A 25625-nucleotide genomic window follows, 5' to 3' on the forward strand; every position below is an offset into this window, starting at 1 on the left:
TCTGTCGTTACTGGGTTTAATACTTTCTGCTAGGTCGTTCTTGTAGGCTGTGTCTTACTGCGATCTGTTTTCCCAGACTGCGACAGATCATGTCAGACCTGCTCAGGCCCAGAGCCGTCGTCCTGCCTCAGCTGCGACGACGACATGCGTAAAGACGCCAGCGGACACTGTGTGTGGTACAGTCAGTGCTCGCTGCGCTCATACATGGACAATGATGGGGAGTGTCAACTGTGCCACCACATCTGCCATCGCTGTTCTGGGCCTGGCAAAGACCACTGCCTCAGCTGCAACACCCCACACTTTCTGCTCAGTGAGTTACAGAGAGAAGACCGTAGTCGGTTCATTTTGTAGTCAACTGGTTTCAGAATGCATGTGAGGATTGGAGTAATTTGTGAATGATATGATGAATTTATATTCCCTCTCAGCTAATCTGATAATAGCTGAGATGTGGCAGCCTGTGTTCATGTCAAAAGTTTTTAAATTTTTTTAAGAAGAATTATTAATATGACTTGACTACTCTCTGTTACACTGTTAGAAGCTGCATTGAAACAATTAACTGAGTATTACCCAACAGGGTAGGCATAGCTTTCTCTGCTCTTTGTAAAAGACATGGTGCATCACCAAACTACATGCAGCTGCCTTATGTGCAAGTTAATACAAGTTCACACCTAAAATATTACATGACTGTCTGTCTCTGTATTTGTTAGACAGTACGTGTGTGGAGGAGTGTCCTGTAGGTTACTATGGTGACAAGGATGAACGCGAATGTAAGCACTGTCACTACAGCTGCGAGTCGTGCGTTGGGCATCACAGTGTGCAGTGTGTCACATGCAAACCTGGACTGTTCAGGCAGGGCTACAGCTGCGTCGAGGCCTGCTCGGAGAGGTTAGACGAACATCTCTCCTCTCATCTCCTCTCCTCTGCTCAACATATTTCATCATTTTTTAAATAGCATCAAAAACTGAGTGAGCCTTCTCTCTCCCTGTCAGTCACTTTGGCAACACCACCAGCAGGGTTTGTGAGCGCTGTGACCCTTCTTGTAGCCAGTGTTTTGGTCGTGGCAGCAGGGAATGTCTGAGCTGTCGGGAGGGCTACTTGTACCTGAGGGAGTGGGGACGGTGCCTGCACAGCTGCCCACCTAATTACTACGAAGACAGCTGGTCCAAGACCTGTCGCAGGTGTCACCCCACCTGCAAGACCTGCAGCAGTAAGGGTCCCATGTCACACTTCCCTTCTCTCTCATGTGTTTGTCTGAGATTTCATTAAATTTGAAACTGTACAATGCACACAAAAAATGTATTAGCTGTCACTAGTGCTATAAATCACATGCACTTCAAAGTAAGATGCTGCCACAAAATAGGCTTGGTAAGGCACCTACTGTAAATTGCAAAGCATTTCATGATTGGCAGTCTTCCTCAGGCGCCAGCAATGGAGTTTCATTATATTGGGAGCCAATATATCACAGTACTAAGTATTATTTTGTTTATTTATTTCAGTGTTTTGCTTATTTACACATTTTTACACAACAGAGTCATTAGACTTATTTTTGAGAGTAATAATTTGTACACTAGAACTATTGATGTTTTTCATGAGCCAGAAGTATCAAGCGTCAAAGTCAGAATTAAGTGGAATTGCTTATGTTGGACAAGTCAGTAATTGTTTATTAATACGCTGCTACCGGAGAACACACCCTTTTTCTCACCCAGAACCAAGAAATTTTTTTACCCTGCCTGTTGAGATGCTTTTGGTTTGGAAATTCCAGTCGTGCAATCATGGGATTACAGTTTTAGAATTGAGGTCCAGTATTTCCTGTTGTGCGATTTATTCCAGACCAGAAAGCCTCTCTCTCTTTCTCTTTCCAGATGAGGGTGCTCTGTCCTGTCAGTCCTGTTATGAGGGCTTCAAGTTTATGGGAGGCATCTGTGTAACACCGTGCCTCATAGGTTTCTATCCTGCATCTCAGGTAATATACAATGTGTGTTACACAGTTTGTGTGTGTGTTTGTTGTGTGTGTGTTTTTTTTTGTACGTACATATGTCAGAGTTGGCCAGGTTCCCCTACGGGACACTGCCCCTTACAGAGAATGAGCAACATTACCCATCACAGCAGCAACACAATGCTGTGGAGCTATTTTCTGCAGAGAATATGGTAGTCTTTGAGAAGTGAGACAGCCGCTCTCAGTCTGTCTGAAGCTGTGTTGCAATAAATCCGTCTTTTGCTCCAGGGCTCTGATTCTCAGAATGCCGAACCAAACTGTGTTGCGTGTGAGCCATCCTGCCAGCAATGCCGAGGTCCCAGCATGTGGAATTGCACAGATTGCCCCCCCCTCCAGATCCTGGCGGATGACGGTCGCTGCTTGTCCTGCTGTGGAAATGAAACGCACCTCGATGGTTCGCCCATACCCAGGGAGTGCTGTGACTGCCAGGCCTCCGAGGGTAAACAAGGAATCACACGAATACAGTCTTAAACAATCTCTCTCAAAGCACACACACAGCACTGAGGCATTCTCTGTTGTCTTGTTGATGCAAAACCCTGTGACCAGAGTCTAGTGCTAACTAGAAGTAACTTTTCCACCACATGAATTGTCCCAGACACAGCAACCCTTTTGAGGAACCAGGAACTCTTACCCCAGTTTCAACATGAGGACCAGGTCCTTCTTTTTGCCCTGGGGTTTGTGTTCCTGGGCTTCAAAACAATCTGAGGTAGTACTCTCTACATCAAACACAAATTATTAAATGATTATACTATCAGGAGATCTGGCTAGTAATTGAAAGTCTTGAATTGAAACTCTTCATCTCCATTTGCAGCTGTACACGTGTCACTGTTGTCGCAGTTTCCTGTTTCTGCCTTTTTAATGTCCTCAACCTCATTTTTGACTTTCGTGCGCCCCTTCTCCAAAGACAAATGTAGCATCGCAGTTGCACAGGAGTAAATAATCACAACCGTAAAGACTGCTTCAACATATTCCATGTTTACTTTTTTGCTGTTGTTAGTCACACAGAATGATTAGACCACTCCTCCTCATTTGAATTAAGTTTGCTGGATTGCAGTGGAAATGCAGACACATAAAAGCTCGGGGTGCTCGCTTTGCCCCTCTTCCAAAAGCAACACACAGGAACTTTGCCCTCAAAACTTTTTCATTTGAAGGGGGTAAAAGATGTACTAACACTCATATTGTGTAGAGCCACTGCAAAAACAAGCCCGTAACTCTGGTCCCAGTCTAATCTGGTCTCTTCTAACCTAACGCCTGCTCTGTCTCCTTCTCTTTAGCGGAGTGCATCCTGAGTGTCAACTTTGTGTTAATGGGAGCAGAGGAGTTGGACATGCAAGGCAGCCCAGCGCGAGTCTTTGTCACGATCTGTGTTTTATTCATCATCGCTGTGGGCGGAGTGGTGTTCCTCTTCCTCTTCTCTCGTTCTAAGTCGCTCACCATCCCTGGAGCCCCCAAAACCAAGGCCGGCGGCTATGAGAAGCTGGACTCCAACGGGGGCATCGGCTCACAGTCCGCCACCTCGCCATTTGGGGAGTACAGCGACCGAATCATCGGGTGTGAGGATGATGATGGGGAGGACGAGGATGAGGAGGATGACATTGTGTACATGGCACAGGATGGGACTGTGTATCGGAAGTTCAAGTACGGACTCCTGGATGAAGATGAGGAGATTGAGCTGGAGTACGATGACGAGAGCTACTCATACAGATGAAAAAAAAAAAAAAAAAAAGGCACCACAGACCTTGACTGGAAGTGACTTCTCCTTGCATATATCACAGCAGTCTCATTTTCTCATAGTGTTATGGAAATTGTTTCTAGTGTGCAGAGCGCTGAACACTGTTCACTCACCGGACAGGAGACGAACGGTATTCAGCTGACTCATGCCTTTTTACTGAACTCATTTTTGAAAAGTCAGCTTTCATTAGATAGTGTTTGAATTTGCAGCAACAGCAGAGCGGAGTGGTTGTGAGCGAAGGAGGGGGTTTAATGCAAACACACTCGCATTCAGAGCAGTACTCATTTTCATGACATTATCGGAAATTCTATGGTAGCCATTGAACGCCTACCAGCCAGTCACCATTCACTATGTTCATTTCAGTGTCTGCTCAAATTGGATTTCCTTTTCTGTCCACCATCCAGTATCTGTGCAGAACAGGAATTCCACAATCAGATGTATACTCCTCACTGGTTGTTACTCATCATAACTTTAATTGAGTGTCATGGAAAAGTTTGGTGTATGAAACCCCCAAAACGGATTATTCATAATTGTACAATTAATTGTTTGAATACAACATGGAGAAGGAGGCCTACCTTAACTTGCTTGGTGTACATAGTGGTATGAAAAATGAAAAAACAAATCTAAGACACTCTGCTCTTTCAAATTTAAAGGCCTTTGTTTTCTTGGCTAATACATAGTAATGCTTAAAAAAAATACACCAAGATGAAGTAGACTTGTTAGTGCCTTGGATTTCTCTTTCTTTCCTACCAAAAACATAATTTGGCTGGAATGATTGTGCTGGTTGTGGTGATCAAAACAACTTTCTGGTTCTCATGTTCAGTTGCACACACAACAGTCCTAATTTGCATGACAAAATTAAAACTCTGAGGCAGCCGTCTTAGTGCTATCACACAAAAAACATTAAACCAGAGCTGGTTTTTAATCCCATCAGTACCGGGTGGACTCAAATTCATAACTTGTCAAACATCTAGCACTTGATTTACATTAGTGACACTAATCAGACGTGTCTTAATGGAAAAAAGAAGGCAAGATCTGCACTTACATTTCAGGAGAAGTAACTAAAGCCAATTTTCTGATCATATGCAAGGTGGTTGTTTCTAACATCAACAAAGTCACTGTGAGGCAACAACCCAACCCCCCTCCCCCCCCCCCCCCCCCTCCCCCCCCCCCCCATACATATTTTATGTTAGATGTATACGAATCTGACACCTGAAGTGTTCAGACAGCGATGACAACAACATACGCTGAGTTATTGTGGGTGTGAAGAAGATATTTGGCAGATATGGAGACGGGGTTTATGTGGTAAAACCTTTCCCCTACTTTTAGTCTTGTTTATTTGCCTCACTAAAATAACTATTACTTGCTTACTCTGGCTTTACAGTAGGGATGTGTAATTTGTCCATTTGATTCAGCTTGTCTCAGATAATCACATTATAATATATGAGTTTTTTTGACTTTGTTTTCCAATCTTTATCTGTGAGGTGCAAACCAACCTCAGACCTCAGGGTACGTTTTGGAGTGTGTTTACAATTTTCATTTTCATGTGTTGTTTACATTTTCTGGACGTAATAATGTCATCTGAAGCATTTTTTTTTTTTTATGTTTACAAGATGTGATGATACAGCGTCTCTTGTTGTTTGCTGATAGAAAAGACAGACCTTGACATGCACACATCCATATGGCTTTTGATTAGCACTGGAAGACTTAATGGGACCTGTATTTTAATGTGTTTTAATGTAGCAGAGCACTACCCTTAATGATGCAAAATCATAACACTAATCTTCTAATACACACAGCATCAAGTACTGTACGTGACACTAAATTGCACAGTTGTATGTTAAGTAATGTGATGCTATACTTTAAATTTGCATGGAGTTTGCTGTGCATTTTTCATTCTTCTGCTTTTTTTTTTTTTTTTTTAAATTTAATTTAATTACCAATGATAAAAGACACCTTGGTCAGCCCCTAACTTGGAAAGAGCTTAAATCTATCACACTTGTCCTGTTTCTGCGATTACATGAGCATCCTCAAATATTTCTTGCATCATTTTGTTAGGTTTCAAGCTCTTTGCCTTACTAATGATCTCAATTGTAATGTTGCAGTTCAGTGATATTCTGACACATCATCATCTTTGTCATAATCCGTAAACCTGACTGTGTATCACACCGTGGGATTCGTCTCAAAAATCAGTGCTGCCTCTGCACTGAGACAGAATCTCAGATGTGTAACCCGGTGTGGGAACGGACTGGAGCATCTCGGGTTAGTTTACACACAGAGAGGGAAACAATGATGCCCTGTTCTTTCTCCCTGTTTAGACGATGGTGAAATGCCCAGGTCGGCGTGCCTGTGGAAATACCAAAACATAACCTTGCCACTTGAGATCTCTGCTCACAATGTACCAGATGGCTGCAGGGGGAGAGAGTTTCCCAGAACTGCAGAGAAAGTTTCTGAAAATATTTTCTTTTTAGCTCAACTCCTTCTATTTTGACTTCAGTGTCACGCGTCTGGCTTGTATATTTGGGACCATAATGTTAATAATGATAAGTAATGATGTGTCTGAATCGCCCTCAGTGGACAACAAACTGATTAGCAACAGTCAGGACTTTCCTCTCTGCCTTGTTGAGGTGTAATGTGTGGTGAATGATTGTCTCAATAATAAAGTTGGATTTTGATCCGTGCTGTGAGAAACGCAATCTTGCTGAGTCATTTATGTCATGAATTAAGCTGCAGATGTTCTGACCGTGGAGAGCTGAGCCATAGGGTGGAGACGCGTGCTAATCAGCAACACACACACCTCATATTTGTCGATCAGTGGCTGTTTGCAGGGAAATTGAGAAAAGTTACTTGTTATATTACTGATATTCCATGGCTTAAAATTCAGTATCCTCATTCACATTTTACCAGTGGACAGTTCTCCATGGCTCCATGTGAACACCCTCAGTTTGATTCTGGGGATCCCAACCTGAGTGTGCTGATAATTGTAATTTAATCAAGAGAGCCTCTGCAGAAAGTCTGTTTTCCACATAAAACTTTCAAACAGAAAGCCTAAAGAACAGGATCTCTTATCTCTTATCTCATGGTAGAGACAACAGGGAATCAGGTTCATGTGCCGCGGCCTCTCATTCACACAGACACACACACAAACACCACAGGGGTTAAAAACAAACAAACAAAAATGTAAAAATGACTAATGACACATGAAGCTGGATAACAATTAGCAGTATGTGTCAGCCTTAAAAAGTTTTTTTTTTTTAAAGCAACATGAGGAAAGTGACAGACATCTAAAGAAGGTACATACTGTAGGACCCTAGCTGGTGCCTGAGATGGTCATAATAATCTGACTATAATGTGATAATAGTCTGATACAGCCAGGAGAACAGTCGGGAAAATCATGACAAAATGCAAACAATACTGACAAATTGCCCTCGAAAAATGGAGGTGAGTGCAAGTGGAAGCTCAGAGACAGAAACACCTAGGATTTAACCCTTTCATGCATGAACTATGAAAGCCTGAGTCCAGATTTTTTTTTATTATGTTTTTACACTTCTTAGGGAATGAAAATTTCTGTGAGTCTCCATACTTCTTTCAGGATGCAGGACTGGTATTACCATGCCATTCTACTAGTATTAATATGTAATCAGCAACAAGAACTGAGAGTCTCTGCATAAACCTCAATGTAGGGGAGCAGCAGAGAGCACTCTAACAGCTGATATGCAATTCCACCATAGAAACCACTGCATTTAGGAGAAAATGACTTTCAAACAGTCTTTTTAGCTGTGATCGCTATGCGTGAAAAGGCTAAAATCAGTGTTGAAATAATCCCTGAGTGATGATTTTGACTAGATTTTATTCTTGGTGGAGCGTTTAGGCAGCAAACACATACCTGCCAAACATGTACCCAGTGCAATACTTTTAATGGGTCTTACCGTAATGATGCTTGAGGCATTACCAGACATAATATGGAATGACAGCCACATCACATTCCCATTTCTAGAAATCTGCAGGTTTTTATCTGTGTTTATTCAGTTACGACAGACCAGACAACACCCACTTCCTCCCTGCCTGTGTGACCGGCACAGTAATGCATTTACTCTCTATCTGGGAGCAAACGAGTTCAAAAGCCAGTGTTAAAGGAGCGGACTGATCTGCCTGCCGGGAACTTCTGTCCTGTCAGTTCCAGGAATCACTTCACACAGTTCAGTTTCAGTGTCTGATGAGTCGGTGGGACGTTTTCAGAGGGAGGCACACGGACACGGGAGACAAACTGTCCACAGGCATCAATCATTATCCAAACTCCTGGAACATGAACCTTTGATTTATTTAATTATTTAATTGTTATCTTATTTAATTATTATACTGTGTTGCCATCATGCATTAGACACTTTTACTGGCACGATTTAGCATGATCTAATAGTATCTGTGTGTATGGGCTAATGTCAATACTAAGTTAAGACTGACTTCATGCCCCAATATGTCACGACGCTGCACCACGTAGGCCTATTTTGAAATTAGATTCTGACTTTACTTAAGGTAATTAAATGAATAAATAGAATAAATATATGAATAACATTATATATGAAGTAACATTACTGCTACTACTTCTGCTAATAATAAAAAAATAAGAATCACGATAAAAATAAAGCCTGTGGAAACTAGCCACTGATTAGTTATTTTCTATTGTGTTGCCAGGGTGTTTGCTGACTTAAATAAAACAATAATAATAATGACAATAATTTACACCTTGAAATCTCTGGTATTTGAAAGGAAAACAGTGCCCAGTCTTTTTCATGGTATTCACGCTTTAATAATTTAGTGTATTTTGATTAGATTATTAGATCGACTTAAATGAAAACACAAAATTGAATACACGACAGGAAGCTTTAACTCTACAAGTGGTAACCCTGGCCCCTTCGACAGAACAAACGATAACCACAAACATGTCTGAGGGACATGTGCGACCCTTGCTCAGTAAGGCTGAAACGCACGTCTCTTCAGTGACCGCTTCAGCCTTAAATCCCCCAAGAGTCACACTCGTCACAATCTTATCAGCCAGGGAAACTGAAGACTGGCTTGAAAAGGCAGCACACAGGTTCAAAGTTACACTGAGACAATTCAAAGGTTCTTCAGGATTTTTTTTCTGTATATTAGTAAGTACTTCAGAGGATGAACATTGTGTCTTGCACAGCATTCAATACATAAAAAACAGGCTTTAATAGTAGTGGATCAGGTACCAGTATACACAGTGAATCCTTAGTGTTACTTTGTGTGTTGGTTACTTGTGTTTTAGTTGGCCTTACTGTCATAAATGTGATACACACAGTTTGGGGACCTCTGATTGTTTTCTGTGTGCCCTCTAACCAGCCTCCTGGTCAGGGAGGATAAAGTCAGTCAACTGATCTGATGTGAAGAGGAACTACTGCGGCCTTGATAAACACCAGGTCTTTGAGGGGAAGCCGTGGGGAATGTAGATAGCAATTTTAAAAAAATAGATGTCAACATTCATAAAATGCAGTCGCATGTGTTTCACTTCCTAAATAAAATAACTCTTTAATACACAGACCAAAATACAGCTTTGAATGTAAAACCCCAAATCACATAGCTTGACTGAAGGAATCTGAAATAATTATTTACAGAAGCTCTATTAATGACACAGAAATGGTTTGTAAAAATGGAACTGGTGCACAAGCACGCACGCACACACAAACACACACACACACACACAGACATGTAATAAACTGATGTAAAGAGTATAACAGAAAACTTGAGCTACTTCTCTCCGGTGTTACGTCCACAAGAGTCGAAACATATTCAGAATCATAAACTCTGAACTGCACTTCTAGAGGTTCCCCGTGTCGCCTATAAGGATGGCATGACTTCCTACACAAACAACTTTTAAAAAGACCCCTTCAAATGAAAAAAATAAAATGTTAAAATGTTGTACGTAACAATAAGTTTGTCCAAAAGACAGAAGCCACAACAAAAAAACAGAAACTATGCACAGGACACATCTGCACATTGTGATTAGCAAGGTGATGCACTGGGAGTTCATTTCCAATGTAATGCGACACAACCCTCTGTTTTAGTATTGACAGCAACTTCAAGATTTGAGCTCAGCTCAAAACACTAAAAAAGAAAAAAAAAATCAACTGATACCATTGTGCATTTACTGACTGAGAAAACTGAGCATCGCTTTATTTGCGATTGTCCGATGTTAATATTCAGCTTTATATCAACTTAATCTCACCCTGACACAAAGCTTACACTTAGTTAAAAGTCACATGATAGTCAACTGATACTGAGTTGGGTATTTACATTAGACATGCTTATATGCAGTTAAGTATCTACAGTACAGTACTACAGTATTGACTCAACTGTGAAACTCATCTGATATGAAGCAGAAACTTGATAGAGGCGCAGTAACTGGAACAGAAACAGGAACCACAGACACACCATATCACTTTTGAGAAATACACCATTGACCATAGTGAATGTTACGTCTGTGTGCAGATTATTCAGCTCAGGCGTCTACATTATTATCCATTTTCACTTAGTTTATGACATAAATTACTATTTGAACATCTGGAAATATCTATTTGGGAACAGAAGCTGTGGACTTTGATTTTCCCCCACCTCATCACTCCTGTGTGTGTTTCTTATTTGGGACAAACCCACAGGATGTAAACACAGGCCCAGCTCAGTGAACTCTGTTAGAGAAGACTGACCTGACATTCACAATCAAGGCTTTTGTTTTCAGCATTAATGTTCTTCGGTTCATCTATATTTTAACTAAAATCCCCATTCTTTAGAGGTCAAGACAGTGGCAAGTGAACAAAACCACAAGATTAAAATAGCGATGTAATAAAACATGCTAGTAGCAGAATTTCTGCCATCCTGTTGGTTATGAAGCAACTCAGCAGTGCGAGCATGGGCTAAAACAAGTTTATGATACATATTAAAATGATCGCGCATTTTTGAGGACAGTGATAAAACAGAACCGAGTTATGGGTGACTTTATGACCAACTGGAAGAGGGAATGGCTATATTTCAGATGATTTTCCTTGGTTACGTTCGTCCTCTTGAGATGGAAACACAAGGATAAAACAACTTCTGAGAATTAACCACAACACAACTCAATTTTCCTCCAGTCCAACATCAATTCATCTCTCTCTTCATCCACACAACTTGTTGCATAAAGTCATCTCAATGTGCAAGTTCAACCTGGGATTGTTTTACAGACACTAATGCCCAAACTTCACCTCTCTCTCTCCACCATCTGACGTCAAAACAAACCTTGACAGAAAGGACTCGAGAAACTAAGTACTTGACCTTGGCTGGATCGCGTTCCCAGAGAGCAAAGCCACTTAAGAGGTAATCAGCACACAGCAGAACTGAGTGTTTATGGTCCATCCCTGCCATTAACCTTGGAAATTAAAAATAAAATAAAATAAAATAAAAAAAACATTCATTACAGAATATCTTGTGATTTTGCATTCCTCATCTTCTCCCATAAACTGCACTCTTGCACTTTGCCACATAACTGAAACAAACATCCAATACACTGAAAATCATATGGCAATCGTATGCCAAGAGGTCTATTCATACTTCACAATTCTTCATGTGATTTTCTGAGTTGAAAGTGAGAATTTGCGGGAACGAAAATGTCAGGAAACATGACTTGAACAGTATGACCTAAGAGTATCACACCGCACACAATTACGCCACTGGATGATTACTAATCTGGTGTGACCATATAGAAATGAAAATTAACCATGGAGTACTGGGGAACGCCATACAGTGGGAAGTGGAAGGCCTCCTCAAGCCAGTTAGAAAGGATGACAATATGAAATGGTGACAAAGTTAAAAAAAAAATAAAATAAACGCAAATACAAAAAAAAAAAAAAAAAAATGAACAGCTGGTGATGAATATGTAAATTTTTGGCCAACACTACAGCTAACAGATGAGATCTCATGATGAGGCGATGTTTTATTGAGTACATCTTGTATCTTCATGTGTGTGTATATGTATGTGTGTGCCAGTGCTCCAGGCCCAGCCCGTGGTCAGTGACCGTTCATGATTGTCTGTGTTGGCGTCGTGTTGGCATTTGTGGTTGATGGCGTGCCGGGGGCTGTGGTGAAGAAGTTGTCCTCTCTCAGCTTCAGATGCTCCGGGAGCTCCAGCTTCTGCTTGGCCTCCTCGATGTCGTTGTTAATGGCTGCGATTAGGTCTTCTGTTGCGGCGGAGATGGAGACGTGGAGAGAGGAGGTGAGTCAAGATGATGCAGAAAGATGGCAATCAGGAAGAAGGGAGGGGGGAAAAGGAGAGGGAAGTAAGGTTAGAATGACAAAAAGTTTGAGAGGGATGGAGGAGGAATGAAAGTGTGAAGAAGAAAAACAGTTTTATCTGAAAACATTGGTGAGTTTACTCAAGTAATATGCTGTGTTTTTTTGTCCAAAACTAATAGATTCTGATTTTTTTTTTTTTTTTTTTTTTGGTGAAGCAGCTGATAGATGACTGAGTAGCTGACTGATATTGTGGCAAATTAAAATGATCACTCAGTTTAACCCTAGGGCTTATATCTGGAAACTGCAATCAATCCCCCAAACAAATATAGAAACTTTGGTGTTTGATGATCTTTGTGTGTGTGTGTGTGTGTGTGAAGTGTCTTACCAAGTGAGTCAAAGCTTCTTTCTGGACGGATGTAGCCCACCATAACAACACTGAGAATCTGTCCATAAAAGTCCTCTTTGAACTTGTGGATTACATGTGTCTCCTAAAATCAACAACAGTTTTGTTTTAGTCTACAGCTGTACTTTTTGGTATTTTACTTTTTATGCAATCAAACTGTGAACATGCCACCATTGGAGCTAAATAAAATGATGGCAAGGAAAGCAAAATTTCAGGATTACACTCAAAGCAGATATTTGCATAATAAAATATGAAAAAGCAACACAACAAAAACAAAACAAAACACTATATCCTTCAGTTTCAGCTGAAACTTTGTATTTGCCCACTTTCCCCAACCTTCTCTTCTGTTAAGTGACAGCTGATATTGTCTCCACCAAACGGAAAGTCCATCATGATGGTGGAGACAAGCAAAAAAACATTAAAATGTATGAAAAAAGGGGTTTTCTCTCAAAAGATTCTCCATTTGACATTAATTTAGCCTGAGTTCTTTTAACTGTGCGAGAAATCTTAGAATCTTTGAATGATGAGGCTGAATGTGGAGGCAAATTCTCCAAAGTGCAGTGTAAAATTGAGGGGTTTCGTTGTCTCTGCATATGTGTTGACAGATAAAAACAATTTTTTTTTTTTCTTTTTCTTTGTTTTTTTTTTTTTTTTTTTAATTCTTGACAAGCTTACTAAGACTTCAGCAGGATATGGACAATGAAGTGTTTTGCAAACTTTCCCCAGGTTTTTCCCCACAAATTATCAAATTTTATGCTGTCTGCCGTCCCATTACTGACCATGGACTTCTTGGTATTTTTGTAGTAAGGGTTCCAGCCGATGCTCATCACCATTTTGTAGATGTCCCCGTTACTCACAGAGGCCCAGCCATAATAGATCCCCGTACTGATATCTGCTGGAAGATGTTCCACCACTGAGTCTGGGAAGTTGGCTGGAAATGAATGAAAGAAAAAAAAAATGAACAAAGAAAGAACTGTTCAGTGTCTGGCTTGAGGACACTTCAGCAGGGTAGATTCTTTGAAAAAAGGTCTTGAACTTGACACCTCCAGTTGAACGATGGCCCTCTCACTAACTCTACCACCATGCTGCCTTTGACAAACTTAAATATTAGTCCACGATCTCTATGAATAAAACCTATCACTTACTAGAGGCCATGTATTGTTAAACACACCTTCTGTGTAATTATTTGCCAAAGAATTCATTTGTTTTACTACTAGTCATTATATCACCATTTTCCATCTCTCTGAAAGTCAAACACGCATCTATCAGAGACTACAGGGCGCTCATATCTTTTCACATGGACACACAAGGACCGATATGGTAACATTCATGAGGGACTGTGGGCCATCACCTCAAAGTGACTTGACAAGATCTTGGATCTTGTGTTACTTTGACCCTTTTAATGTTGTTACTGAACATCTCAAACTGAGTCCAACAATCTGATATAACTACATTCAAATATTCAACAAGTCTTTAAAAAGCTAATAGTTCGACATCACAGCTTTAACACAGAGACCAGTAAGAAAGTATTGTCTTGGTTTCCATCAATACATGTAGGATCACACGGCCTGGACGCCCTACCAAAGGACACTCAGTGAGAGTGAAATAAAATTAGTAATGAGCTCTTTCATGGTACAAGCTTGCCTTTCTTTAAACCAGCGAGCTGATGGTAAAAAGTCAATACAGATACTTCTTTAGGCGAGTCTTTTTTTTTTTTTTTTAATAATCATGTTATGAATAAAAAACATGTTTCAAATATTTGCAGATCATCGTTTACAGATGAGAGATGTCACGATTGTCCCGGAGTGTGTCTTCATTTCGGATAGACCCAGAGGTTTCGTAATGCCGTCAGCCTCGTTACTCAACTACAAATTGTGACCGCAGCCAGTCGAGGGACGAGACGCAGTCGTTGCGTAAACATGCTGTCATCAATACATCACGTCGATACCGGGAATTATCAATCTGTAATCTACACCGTGATAAAGACAGTTGACCGGCGGTGCCACGCCAATGATGACCTGGCAGATTTTAGCCAGACATCTTCTGAGATCAGTGAGGACGTTTACCTTTACCTGCCTGTTATCTAACCTGACTGAATGTGGCCGAGCGGTCAAAAAGGCGACTCTCACTCGTACTGAATGTCCCAAAGAGGCTAATGAAAATCTCTTACACCCTAAAAGTTTAGTCGTAGACCATTTTCACTCACCGGTTGGGATCCCCAGCTCCTTGCTTCCTCTCCCGAAACCTCTAACGACCTCTCCCCGGCAGAAGTACGGCAGGCTCCTCATGTCTTCTCGGCTAGCTCTGGCGTTAGCTGTGCGTTGAAGCGACGCCAATGACAATGACCTCAAACGACACAACAGCGCAGTTCAGACCGGGTGAATCAGTCGGCACTGCTCTGCTGGGGCAGCTCCTGCTTTCCCGAGGTCTGTCGCCACACAGAGAAACAGTTCGCCCTTGTGTCTGGCTGTGGCTTAACCCAGCAGGTGTTAGCTAGCTAGCGTTACTCAGTAGCTAGCAAATGGTCAAAGTTCGCCGGCTATGCTAGGTGGACGAGCTAAGCTAATTATCACAGCCTGTAGCCCAGGAAATGTGAGCGAGCTTGTTGCTAAAACACACTCAACCAAGAGTGTGTGTTGCACGGTACACTGAAGCCGACATCCTCCCTTGGTTAGGTCCACTCGCCGTTTGATGGAGGAAATCAACTATTTCTTTCGGTTACGGAGATGGAGAGCGAACGACAGCGCATGTGTCGTGCGTAAAAGCTACGACAACGCTCCTGATGATGTTACGTACCGCGTGACACATGCTGCCTTTCAGAAACCTTACTGTACAAAAATGTATTGCTCCTAAACTAATGTTAACTTATAGCCGCCAGATATCACATTCACTCAAACATGATGGTAAAGAATCTATGGGATACACATGATGTCATACGTCGAAACTGAAAAAAAGTGACGCAGCAAAATGTGGGTCAGATTAAGGTCTTCAATGAAAGTAATCGAAAATTCGAGTTTACAGAGAGCACCTAAAGGCAGCATGCAGCCATCAAGTACTGTTCTTTGCCAGCGTCTTTCTTTGTCATCTCTTAAGATAAGCATCATTTTAGGTGTCACATTGTATAAGTCAGTCTTTTGAGGGAGGATGCAGACACATAAAGACTCTGCCACCACTGATGAACACTTAAAACACAAGGTGATAGAGCCTAACAAATGGTGTAAAAAAAGATATACTACTGTATGAACAGCTGCTTGCCACACACATTCAGAGCTAAATAATTAAACCAGTGTATGAAACATAATTTTCCCATTTTCTAAGGTTCTACACTATAAATTACTGCGCATACATTTTATTTCCACAAAGATGAGTAGAAAAGTTATTCTCATGCGCCCCACCACAAAGACAGTCAATAAAAGAAGACTGATTTAATGTGCAAACAGAACACCCTTCTTATTTATGTAGCTTTGAGATGTCAATTTGCATAAAAAAAATAGTATGACGGTATGAAGTCGCTTGAGTGCCACACTTTTTCAGTGAAGGCTGAACTCAACCACCAGAGGGCGATGGTGGCTTTCCTTCATTACAGCTGGGTCAGTTTAATAACTACTAAAGCTGCATGAACAAATTGTTGCCAACCCTTAAGGAAGGTCGTGAGAAAATAAAAAAAGAAACCAACCCAAATCATGTGAGATAGATAGATAGATAGATAGATAGATAGATAGATAGATAGATATGTGATGCCCTGGAACACCCTCCTCATGGTACCTTGGATTAGTTGGATAAGATAAGATAATCTCTTTATTGTCCACAGATGTGGAAATTTGCCTTCGGGTTCACAAGCTGGTTAAAAGCACATCACAGTAAATCATAATAAATGTATACATTATATAAAAGTACAACATGCAGAGTACAAACAACAATACCAGACAGTTCCAGAGTGAATGGTGTGTAAGAGTTTATCAGAGTTACTGCAAATGGTAGCTTTTGCCCCCCCCCACCCCAACAGCATGCACATATTACTCATCCACACACACCTTACAGCACATATCACATTTCACAATGATCAGACTTGTATAAAAAAAACAAAATAAGGGTCTTTGCATTAAAATTACATTCTCCTGTAATGCCAGTGAATATTTTTACTTTTAAAGCTTCATCCTCATCTTCTGCACATAAACAAAAAGACTCAAGGTGGAAATCAGTGCATCCGCGCCTCATTGTTCATCGTAAGAAGAAGACGGAAAAAAAAAAAATCCTGCAGTGCTGCTGAAATTATGACTCATTATAAGCGCCACGGCCCTCCCCACCTGCCTGCCAAGGAGTCTATGAGCAAAGCAGTGAGCTGTGGGCCACCGGAATGACAGGAAAGGAAACGAAAAGCACAAATTCAAGCGGAAAACAACTGGGAGACAGCACTAAGGTAAGGGGGAAAAATCAAATAATAAAGTTATTTGTGTCTCATGTGGAAAATTAATGGCTTTATATTGCACTGCTGACCTTTTGTCTTGTGCTGGGATGTTGTGCTGCTGATCAGAGAGCACCCAGCTTGATTAACACAGCCTGTGGAATGGCTGCTCGGTGTTACTGATGCGTTTTTTTCCTAATCCATATTAAATCAAATTGAGTTGGCAACCCCAAAAATATTTGATCCTCATGGTTTTCACTTTTTACTGTTCTCTAGAAGTGTGAAACAAACATGCACCAGAGAAGAATATATGTAAATAGTACGTTTTTATTTATTTATTTATTTATTTATTTATTTATTTTAGTGGGCTATTTTACCATAATAAACGCAACACATTTTAACACATTGCATCTTTATACCAACAGAAGGTACCACATGAAAAAAAATCTACAATGCAGAGAATGAATGCATGTAGGCTACAGTTCGACGTAAATAGAATGATTATTTAACATGATTTCATTTATATATATATATATATATATATATATATATATATATATATATATATATATATATATATATATATATATATTTTTTTTTAATACGTGGGTGGGTTAGGTTTATAAATCACTGTTTTATGATTTGTCCGGGTTCAGAAATGGAATGAAAACACTTTAATCGCCTATATAAACCCAAAGGTCCCAGTAGCATTAAATTCGTTAAAGAGAGAAACCACACCTGTATTCACCTTTTTAGATGTGAATCTAAGCAAAGTTAAAGGGTTAATGGAATATGAAACACAACTTTGCAGACAAAACAGTATCAGGCAGGTAACTTAGGACCCTTGAGTCAAGCGTTTATCTTACACTATTTGTTTATGTTGTATGAATATGATAAGTAAGCCCGACTCCTTTTGCAACGTTTTAAGTCGCGTAGCTTATCCGACATACTGATGAGATGGGATGCTGTCAAGGAAAATAAAGTCGTAAATAAACACAGAACAAGGAAGTTGCACGTCCTCGGAGACTTTGGTCTCTTGTAAATGTTAACTATGCCCTCAGACTAAGGGCGTAGCAGGTAGTTTATGACTGGAGGAGAAAATGTTCTCCCCCAGGCAATTTCAGAAAATTTCATTTGGACTGACAGCAGTATAGCCCAACAGTTAAATTCCCTTATCTTCTATTTAAAAAGAACATGACAGTTAAAGTGGGTATTTGTGCGTCTTTTTCAGAAAATTTATATTTCATAAACCCATTACCTATGTCATATAATGTAGTAATTGAAAGATTTTCATGACAGAAAAGTGAATATTAATGGCATGTTTTATATTCTTGCATTAAACAACACAATATGTCAACACTAGACCAATTGCTCCACCTCAGAGCAGTATGACATTAAGTTGTATAGACTTATGTCTTATGGCTCATGACATTAATGCATATAATTTGGTACATATTCAAAGGTGACGCATGTGTCAAAGCAGTGGCTTCCTGGATGTTTGCACGTGCTATTAGTGTCTGTTTACTGGTTTCAAAGGAGTGTGAAAAGGTCACTTGTGGATACGCAAATCACAGAGGACAGCCCCACCTTAGTGTTATGGTTTCTGACTCCGGCATGAACAGTGCTGACTGTGTGTGAGTTAATGAATAGCAAGAATATGAGCATCACTTAGTGACCTTTGCTGCTCATGGTTAGCTTTTCATTTCACACCAGGCGATCACGTTTGACTGGTGAGACAAATGTTTATCTCTTTGACTTCTAGGAGCAGCAGCTTATGGAATGACAATGTAGTGACAAATCTCCCTGGATTCAAGAAATGTAAAGCTGCAAACCTCAACAAGAATAAGTCTGAATCCCTCTGAAACGCCTCATCGTGGTTACTCCTTGGAAATGTCACTCACTAGAAAGCTACGAAGACTTCAACCACACCTTCTGCGGGTTACTGGAATATTGGTATCGCTATGTATGCTTTCCTTACTCATTGCCTCAAGCGTAGATTGGGATCCTGCCTACCGCTTCACCTACAGCTGGTTGGAGTATACAGATGCTGATGGCAGCCCTGAAGCTGTTTGCAACTGTTCAGCAATCCTGCAGGGAGATGATCAAGTGCTGGAGCACACCAAGTTGCTGACCTTCACTAAAGACTTCAAGAAGCGCGTCCAGATCCCTGATGAGTATTATATTAATGCCACCCAGGACTGCAGGTGAGGCTTCCCAAACTACAGGTTTCAGTATCTCTATAACTGATCCATTACTTAAGTGTCCTAAATTTAACAGCACTTCTGCACTAATACAGTATTTACAATGCAGCTGCTGTGTTATTTCACTGTCATATATTTTTCCACAGGAAGTTCAAGTTAAGCAGAAAATACATAACTTTCCCACTAAGTGAGGAAGAGGATAACTTCCCCCTGGCCTATTCTATGGTTGTTCATCATAAGGTGCGCATTTTACTACACCCTGAATTCAAAACAAATTCACGTTTTTTATGTTGTGTATTGTTGTAAATTTAGTTGAATCAATGATGAATGTCTGTAACAATATACAAGTGCAAGAAAGGATGTAATTCATTTTATTCATATAGGTGCAGAACTTTGAACGCCTGCTGCGAGCCATCTATGCACCTCAGAATGTCTATTGTGTCCATGTGGACAAGAAGGCCAAGGACTCAGTCTTCGCTGCCATCATGGCCATCACTTCCTGTTTCCCTAATGTCTTCATGGTCAGCCGGCCGGTGGATGTGGTCTATGCTGCCTGGCCACGAGTCCAGGCTGACCTCAACTGCATGGCTGATCTCTATAATGCCAGCACAACGTGGAAATACTTCATCAACCTTTGTGGCCAGGATTTCCCTTTGAAAACCAACCTGGAGATTGTGAGGAGCCTACGTTCACTGAATGGCAAGAACAGCATGGAGTCGGAGCAAATGCCCAGCGGGAAGAAATGGAGAGTGGAGCGCGCTCAGCGGATTGTGGATGGACAGATACAAGTATTTATTCTTTTCTATAATTTTTGTTTTACTTTATATAGGTTAATCTTACACTGTCACCACTAATTACTGAGGGCCTGTGACAGATTCTTTGCCCTTCATTTTGAATATCAACAAAAGGTACAAACGAGTGACAAATTAAAGTAAAAAACCAACATTAAGTGTCTTATGAAGGTGTTTGACCACCACGAGCTGCCACAACAGCTTCAGTGTTCCCTGGCATAGATTTCACAAGGCTCCATAACTCTTCAGTGCATAGTGCCCTCATTACAAAGACAAATGTGCATTTTAGAGTTCAATGGTGCATAACCATTTTTCTGTTTCACTTGTCCACCTCAGAGGGAGGAGTTACTGCAAATTAAAACAAAGTTATTCTGAGTGAACGTCTTTATCCTACCATGAAACACCTCTATCCTGATGGGAGTGGTCTCTTCCAGGATGAAAATGACCCCATCCACAGGGCACGAGGGCTCACTGAATGGTTTTATGAGGATGAAAATGATGTAAATCATATGTTACGGCCTTCACAGTCACCAGATTTCAAGCCAGATGAACCCTTATAGGAGATTGACATGTTAGACAGCACTGGCCACCACCAGCATCAGAGCACCAAATAAGAGAATATCTTTTGGAAGAATGCTGTTCCATCCCTCCAGCAGAGCTCCAGAGACTTGGAGAATATATGCTGAGGTACAATTGAAGCTGCTCTGGTGGCTCATGGTGGCCCAACACCTCACTAAGACACTTAATGATATGTTTTCCTTTAATTTGTCACCCATCTCTATTTTATTCACTGTTTACAAATCATGACTTTCTGCTGTGATGTAACTTTGTGATGAAGCACAAGCGTATTCATTCATTATTTCAATCACTGCAGGACACAGGGCAGACGAAAAGCCCCGCACCTTTCAACTTGCCCATCATGTCAGGAAATGCCTACATTGTGGTTAACCGAGGCTATGTCCGCAGCGTGTTGGAGGACAGCCAGATACTGGCGCTGATCGAGTGGGCTAAAGACACCTACAGTCCTGATGAGTTTCTCTGGGCTACCATCCAGCGGATGCCCCATGTTCCTGGTTCATTGTGGCCCAGCGCCAAATACGACCAGACAGATATGACTGCTATTGCACGGTTAGTGAAGTGGGCGTGGCATGAGGGGTCAGAGGGTTTACTGGAGGCTGTGTATCCAGTGTGTCATGGAAACCATGTCAGGTCAATATGCGTGTATGGTGTTGGGGACCTGCAGTGGATGATTGGGCAGCATCACCTCTTTGCCAATAAATTTGATACAGACATGGATCCCATTGCTATTTACTGTTTAGAGAAGTATCTCAGACATAAGGCACTGTCATCGTAGCCATTGGTGAGGTCTGATACAAAGGTACAGGACTCATTTTACGAGTATAACAGAACTGTGTGTCTCTTTTTTTTGGCTTTTTACCAATTTATACTCAGGGCCAGATTATTTTAGATAAAAATATTCAAGGACTGTACATAAATACATTTGATGTCTTTGAACTTGTTACTTTTATCTCAGTACCTGAATCATCAAGTACTTTACCTTCACTGAGATTTTTAGAGGGCTACACAAACACAGATAAGGCATGTCCCTCATTCAACTTTATTGGAGTCATAGCATTAACTTCATGAATTCAAAATAATTCCCATTTATACCCCCACACCCTCACCACACCTCTACATGTGATACTGTGATACACTATCTGGACAAAAGTGTTGGGACACACCTCTTAATCATTGAATTCAGATGTTTCATTCAGACCTATTGCCCAGGTCTATAAAATCAAGCACCTAGCCATGCAGTCTGCCTTTACAAACATTTGTGAAAGAATGGATCGTTCTAAAGCAACTCAGCCACCAAGTGACAGACTATGTAAAGTTACTGAGCGGGGTTGTCATTTGCTGAGGTGCATAGTGCGTAAAAATGACCAACGCTCTGCTGACTCAGTAACTGCAGAGCTCCAAACCACCTCTGGCATTAACATCGGCACAAAAACTGTGCCGGGAGCTTCATGGCATGGATTTCCATTGGCGAGCACAACACCAAGCGTCAGATTGAGTGAAGTTCCAGTGAAAGGACATCTTAATGCTTCAGCTCACCAAGACATTTTGGACAATTCTCTGCTCCCAACTTTGTGGGAACAGTTTGAAGAGGGCCCTTTTCTTTTCCACCATGACTGTGTCCGAGTGCACAAAGCAAGCTCCATAAAGGCATGGTTGACCTCAACCTCTGACCTCAACCCCAACCAACACCTTTGGGATGAACTAGAACAGAGACTGCGAGCCAGGCCCCCTTGTCCAACATCAGTGTCTGACCTCACAAATGCTCTTTTGGATGACAGGGCAAAAATTCCAACAGACACACTTGTAGAAAGCCTTCCCAGAGGAGTGGGAGCTGTTCTAGCTGCAAAGGGGGGGAACAACTCCATATCAGTGTCTATGGATCTAGAATGGGACGTCATAAAAGCTCCTGTAGGTGTAAAGGGTAGAGGCCCAATACTTTTGTCCATATGGAGTATTTCGACTTCCTCCATTCCTCCATTTTGTAGTTCTTTAATATTGTGGCTCATTTCATCAAAATGTTTTGCTACAGAACAAAAAATTAAAAAAAAAATTTAATTTATGTTCAATGATTAATTAAAGGCTGCTGTGAAGGAAATTATGTACACGTGCTTAATAATCATATATCTGCTTATGCTTATCATTAAGATCATGTAACCACTTTTATTCCACATTCCATATTCATGTATATTCTATGTTCATGTTTTATCACGAGAGCTTCTGCCAGTCTTTATCTCACGGTGTCTGTTGGTATGCGGTTCAAGCAGAAACACCCTCCAGGCCCTCAGGCAACAATGTCCTTGCTAGGTTGTGTTTTGTCTCTCATCTGATGGAGACTGTTCTGAGAGACGACCAGACATATCAGTGTGCAACGTGGGAGAATCAGCAGAAATTCATACTTCAACTTCAAATATGACCTCCTTGTATCTTGCTAGTAAAATCCTCTGTTCTGTGATGTGTAACATCTGTGGCTGGCAGGGGCATTTGAGGACATTCGGGGCTTGGCCTGGACCCCTGATGGGCCTCTATTTGGATGCTTTTTTATGCACTCTCGCACCTTACATTCAAAGTATAGTAGAGTCTAAATCATTGAAATTTGTATTTATTTATTTATTTATTTGAACATGTTGTATAAAGGACAACAGACAATGCAACAACAGGGTAATAGTAGAAGAAAAATGTAAAAAAAAAAAAAAAAAAAGTAGAAGAAAAAAAATGAAATATGTGCCTCAAAAACTGTTGTTTACTTTCCCAATTAATTGTAAATTGTGATGTTAAAAATATTAGTAGTTGTTCCTAACTAGTATTAAAATTGAGTAAAAGCGGAGTACTCCACAACTGCTATTATCAAACAGTTATTAGCATGATACAAGTACCAGACAAGAGAAAATGCATTTATGTTAACATAAGTTTATTCGGATATTACATTTTCTTTCACTCTATCTCTCTCTCTATGCCAATAAATCACTCTAGAGTGATACTAGAGACAAAACAAAGTGTAGCGAGGACAATGTTGCCTGGGAATATTTCTGTTTTCTTCACACCAATAGACTCGTGATAAAATGTGAATGTAGGATAGACATGAATATGGAGTAAAAGTGGTTACATGATCTCAGTAGTAAACATAAGCAGATATATGATTGTTTGAGCACATAATGGAAGACATCAAAATACCACACATAGGGATGGGGTGAGGGTAGGGGGTGTATAATGGGAATCATTTTGAATTCATAAAGTTAATGCTATGCCTCCAATAAACTTGAATGAGGGGCTTGACTAATCTGTGTTTGTGTAAGCTCCCAAAAATCTCAAGAGCTTCACTTTATATGGAAGGACATGTTTCTAATGTTTTGATGGTAAGGTTATTCTTTTATGGTGAAAAATGCATATAATGTATATAGATATTGTTTAGCTCATTTTTATGTTCTCAGTGCACTTTACTGTCACCAGTTTCACTAATGTAACTGGCACTTTGCTGTCAGTGCTCTTTTGCTGGCATGATTCTGAAAGTTTGCGGCACCTTTGACAAGTCATGCCATGGGAGCAGCTTCACCTGATCTGCCAGTTTTCTTGTGGGACACGCCTGTCTCTAAGTTTGGCGTCAAGATACCTGTGAAATAAGTTCAGAATTGAAGATTGTTTGTTGCGTAAGCAGACGTTGTTGAAACATCTGTGCTGTTTTTTGGTCCTCCCTGTAAATTAAAATATGATTGAGCCCTATGAGTGTGTGCTCATTTCTGTGATATGAAGGCTATCCCAGCACTCACTGGGCAGAAGGCAGGGGACACATTGGCTTCCTGTAATTAGACTATTCAATCTGAAACATCACCAGTAACAACAACAGAAAAACAAACCATGGCAGTATGGCTTTCCCCAAGAATTTGTATAGCAAGGTGTAAACCCATATGCAAGAATTAGATAAACAAGTTTTTACAACCTGTATGTGTCCATATGCATGAAAAAATGGACAATTCCTTTGCATGGACACAAATCTGTAGATTTAAATGATAAAATCCTCAGCCCCTGCTCCCTAACACACACATGTAGCCAGGCTGATGCCAGCTTTGTGGGGCAACAAACAAAAAGCCTCATAAGTCATAACAGTTCATTCAGAACTTACCTTGTAGCTGAGTCTGCAATTTCACCACATTTTCAAACTGAAGCTCCAAGACAAACTAATCTAAATAATCAAACAGGAGCCTTGTGAGAGTTAAATGTATCGTTTCAATCACACTTTTTTCTTTATGTTTGGTTTTCAACGGATGGTTTAAATCTAACACTGATTCAGTAGATATATGCATGGTACTGTACATTGAAAAGACAGAATTACTGAGCAGGAGCCAGAACATGACTTTAATGAGGTAAATTTTTTTTTTTTTTTTTTTTTTTTTACATATTTTACAGCACATGAGTTCCGTGAGCATCTTTTGACAAACATAAATGTATACAAACACAACAAAAAGCAAACAAACATAGAGATGCACTAAACCATATACTTGTATAACCACAATTACATTGTATCTCTTAAGCACCCTCTCTTCATGTCTTCATCCTTTCACTATAAACCTCTGACTCCACCCACCAAACACACACACACAAAAGTGCAGAACTGAGATAACCCATTGACAATTAGCATAAAGTGATGACCCCTGCCCCTCCCTGCCAGTCTGTCTGCTTGTCCTTCAGAAACCTGGTGGGTGGGGCAGGGGGTCATCAGTGCCAACTTGGAGCCCCTGGGCCCGGTGCTACACGGCTTTAAAACAGGCTGCTCCCTGGTTTACTGTGGGAACGCTCCCCATCTAAGCGTTTTGGATTTTGGTTGATACACCAACTCACCAGACACTACCACACATGCATCACCAACACTGGCTATACTGACCTCTCCACATCCCACACTGTTTTCTTTACTTTATTATTTTCAGTAATAAATTAAGTTGTTTCTCCTGCATTTGTCGTTGGCCTCCCCTCCTTTGTCGTGTCTTGTTGAGCTGGGCTTTGACAGCAAGATCAGTTGACATGTGTACATTAAGCTCTATTATAAAAGCACTGAATTACTATAGCCCTCTTACAATCCACATATAATTTAAAGATATTGTGATCACATTCGGTTTTATATACACATTTCACCCTTTTGCGGCAGATGAGATAAAAATGTATAACTAAAGATGCTGTATTGTTAAATCCATTACACTAATAATCACTGATGCCACACTTTGAGGCCATAAATGCAGCAGC

At 40.6% G+C, this 25625-nt stretch overlaps 3 protein-coding genes across 6 annotated transcripts in view; 2 read left to right on the forward strand and 1 right to left on the reverse strand.

Annotated features, from left to right (window-relative positions):
* Window positions 1–3722, forward strand: part of pcsk5b (proprotein convertase subtilisin/kexin type 5b) — a 98024-nt gene extending 94302 nt beyond the window's left edge. For both annotated transcript variants that reach the window (XM_030060569.1, XM_030060570.1), the window contains 6 exons: window positions 77–310; window positions 708–885; window positions 990–1207; window positions 1863–1963; window positions 2225–2435; window positions 3271–3722. In XM_030060569.1, coding sequence (XP_029916429.1) covers window positions 77–310; window positions 708–885; window positions 990–1207; window positions 1863–1963; window positions 2225–2435; window positions 3271–3704 — 1376 coding nt within the window. In that variant the 3' untranslated portion in view covers window positions 3705–3722. The remainder of the gene's footprint in view (window positions 1–76; window positions 311–707; window positions 886–989; window positions 1208–1862; window positions 1964–2224; window positions 2436–3270) is intronic.
* A 4790-nt stretch (window positions 3723–8512) lies between these two features.
* On the reverse strand, window positions 8513–15182 carry rfk (riboflavin kinase). Of its 2 annotated transcripts, XR_003928747.1 has the most exons (5): window positions 14624–15182; window positions 13197–13348; window positions 12400–12502; window positions 9856–11959; window positions 8513–9803 (listed from the first exon to the last, which is right to left on the reverse strand). XR_003928747.1 is itself a non-coding variant. In XM_030059816.1 (4 exons), the coding sequence occupies exons 1-4, from the start codon at window positions 14703–14705 to the stop codon at window positions 11790–11792; spliced, it is 507 nt and encodes a 168-aa protein (XP_029915676.1). In that variant the 5' UTR covers window positions 14706–15182; the 3' UTR covers window positions 8513–11789. The 2 variants fall into 2 exon arrangements, 1 of the variants encoding a protein (XP_029915676.1); XM_030059816.1 differs by having other exon boundaries at window positions 8513–11959.
* Window positions 15183–16752: 1570 nt separating this feature from the next.
* LOC115365072 (beta-1,3-galactosyl-O-glycosyl-glycoprotein beta-1,6-N-acetylglucosaminyltransferase-like) lies at window positions 16753–21593 on the forward strand. Of its 2 annotated transcripts, XM_030059814.1 has the most exons (5): window positions 16753–16837; window positions 18585–19026; window positions 19170–19263; window positions 19407–19811; window positions 20689–21593. In XM_030059814.1, exons 2-5 carry the CDS (start codon window positions 18713–18715, stop codon window positions 21166–21168), a joined length of 1293 nt encoding a protein of 430 aa, XP_029915674.1. In that variant the 5' UTR covers window positions 16753–16837; window positions 18585–18712; the 3' UTR covers window positions 21169–21593. The 2 variants fall into 2 exon arrangements, with proteins under 2 accessions (XP_029915674.1, XP_029915675.1); XM_030059815.1 differs by lacking the exon at window positions 16753–16837 and having other exon boundaries at window positions 18459–19026.
* The last annotated feature ends 4032 nt before the right edge of the window (window positions 21594–25625 follow it).

The sequence above is a fragment of the Myripristis murdjan genome, chromosome 9 (genome assembly GCF_902150065.1).
Source record: "Myripristis murdjan chromosome 9, fMyrMur1.1, whole genome shotgun sequence".
Classification (NCBI taxonomy): domain Eukaryota; kingdom Metazoa; phylum Chordata; class Actinopteri; order Holocentriformes; family Holocentridae; genus Myripristis; species Myripristis murdjan.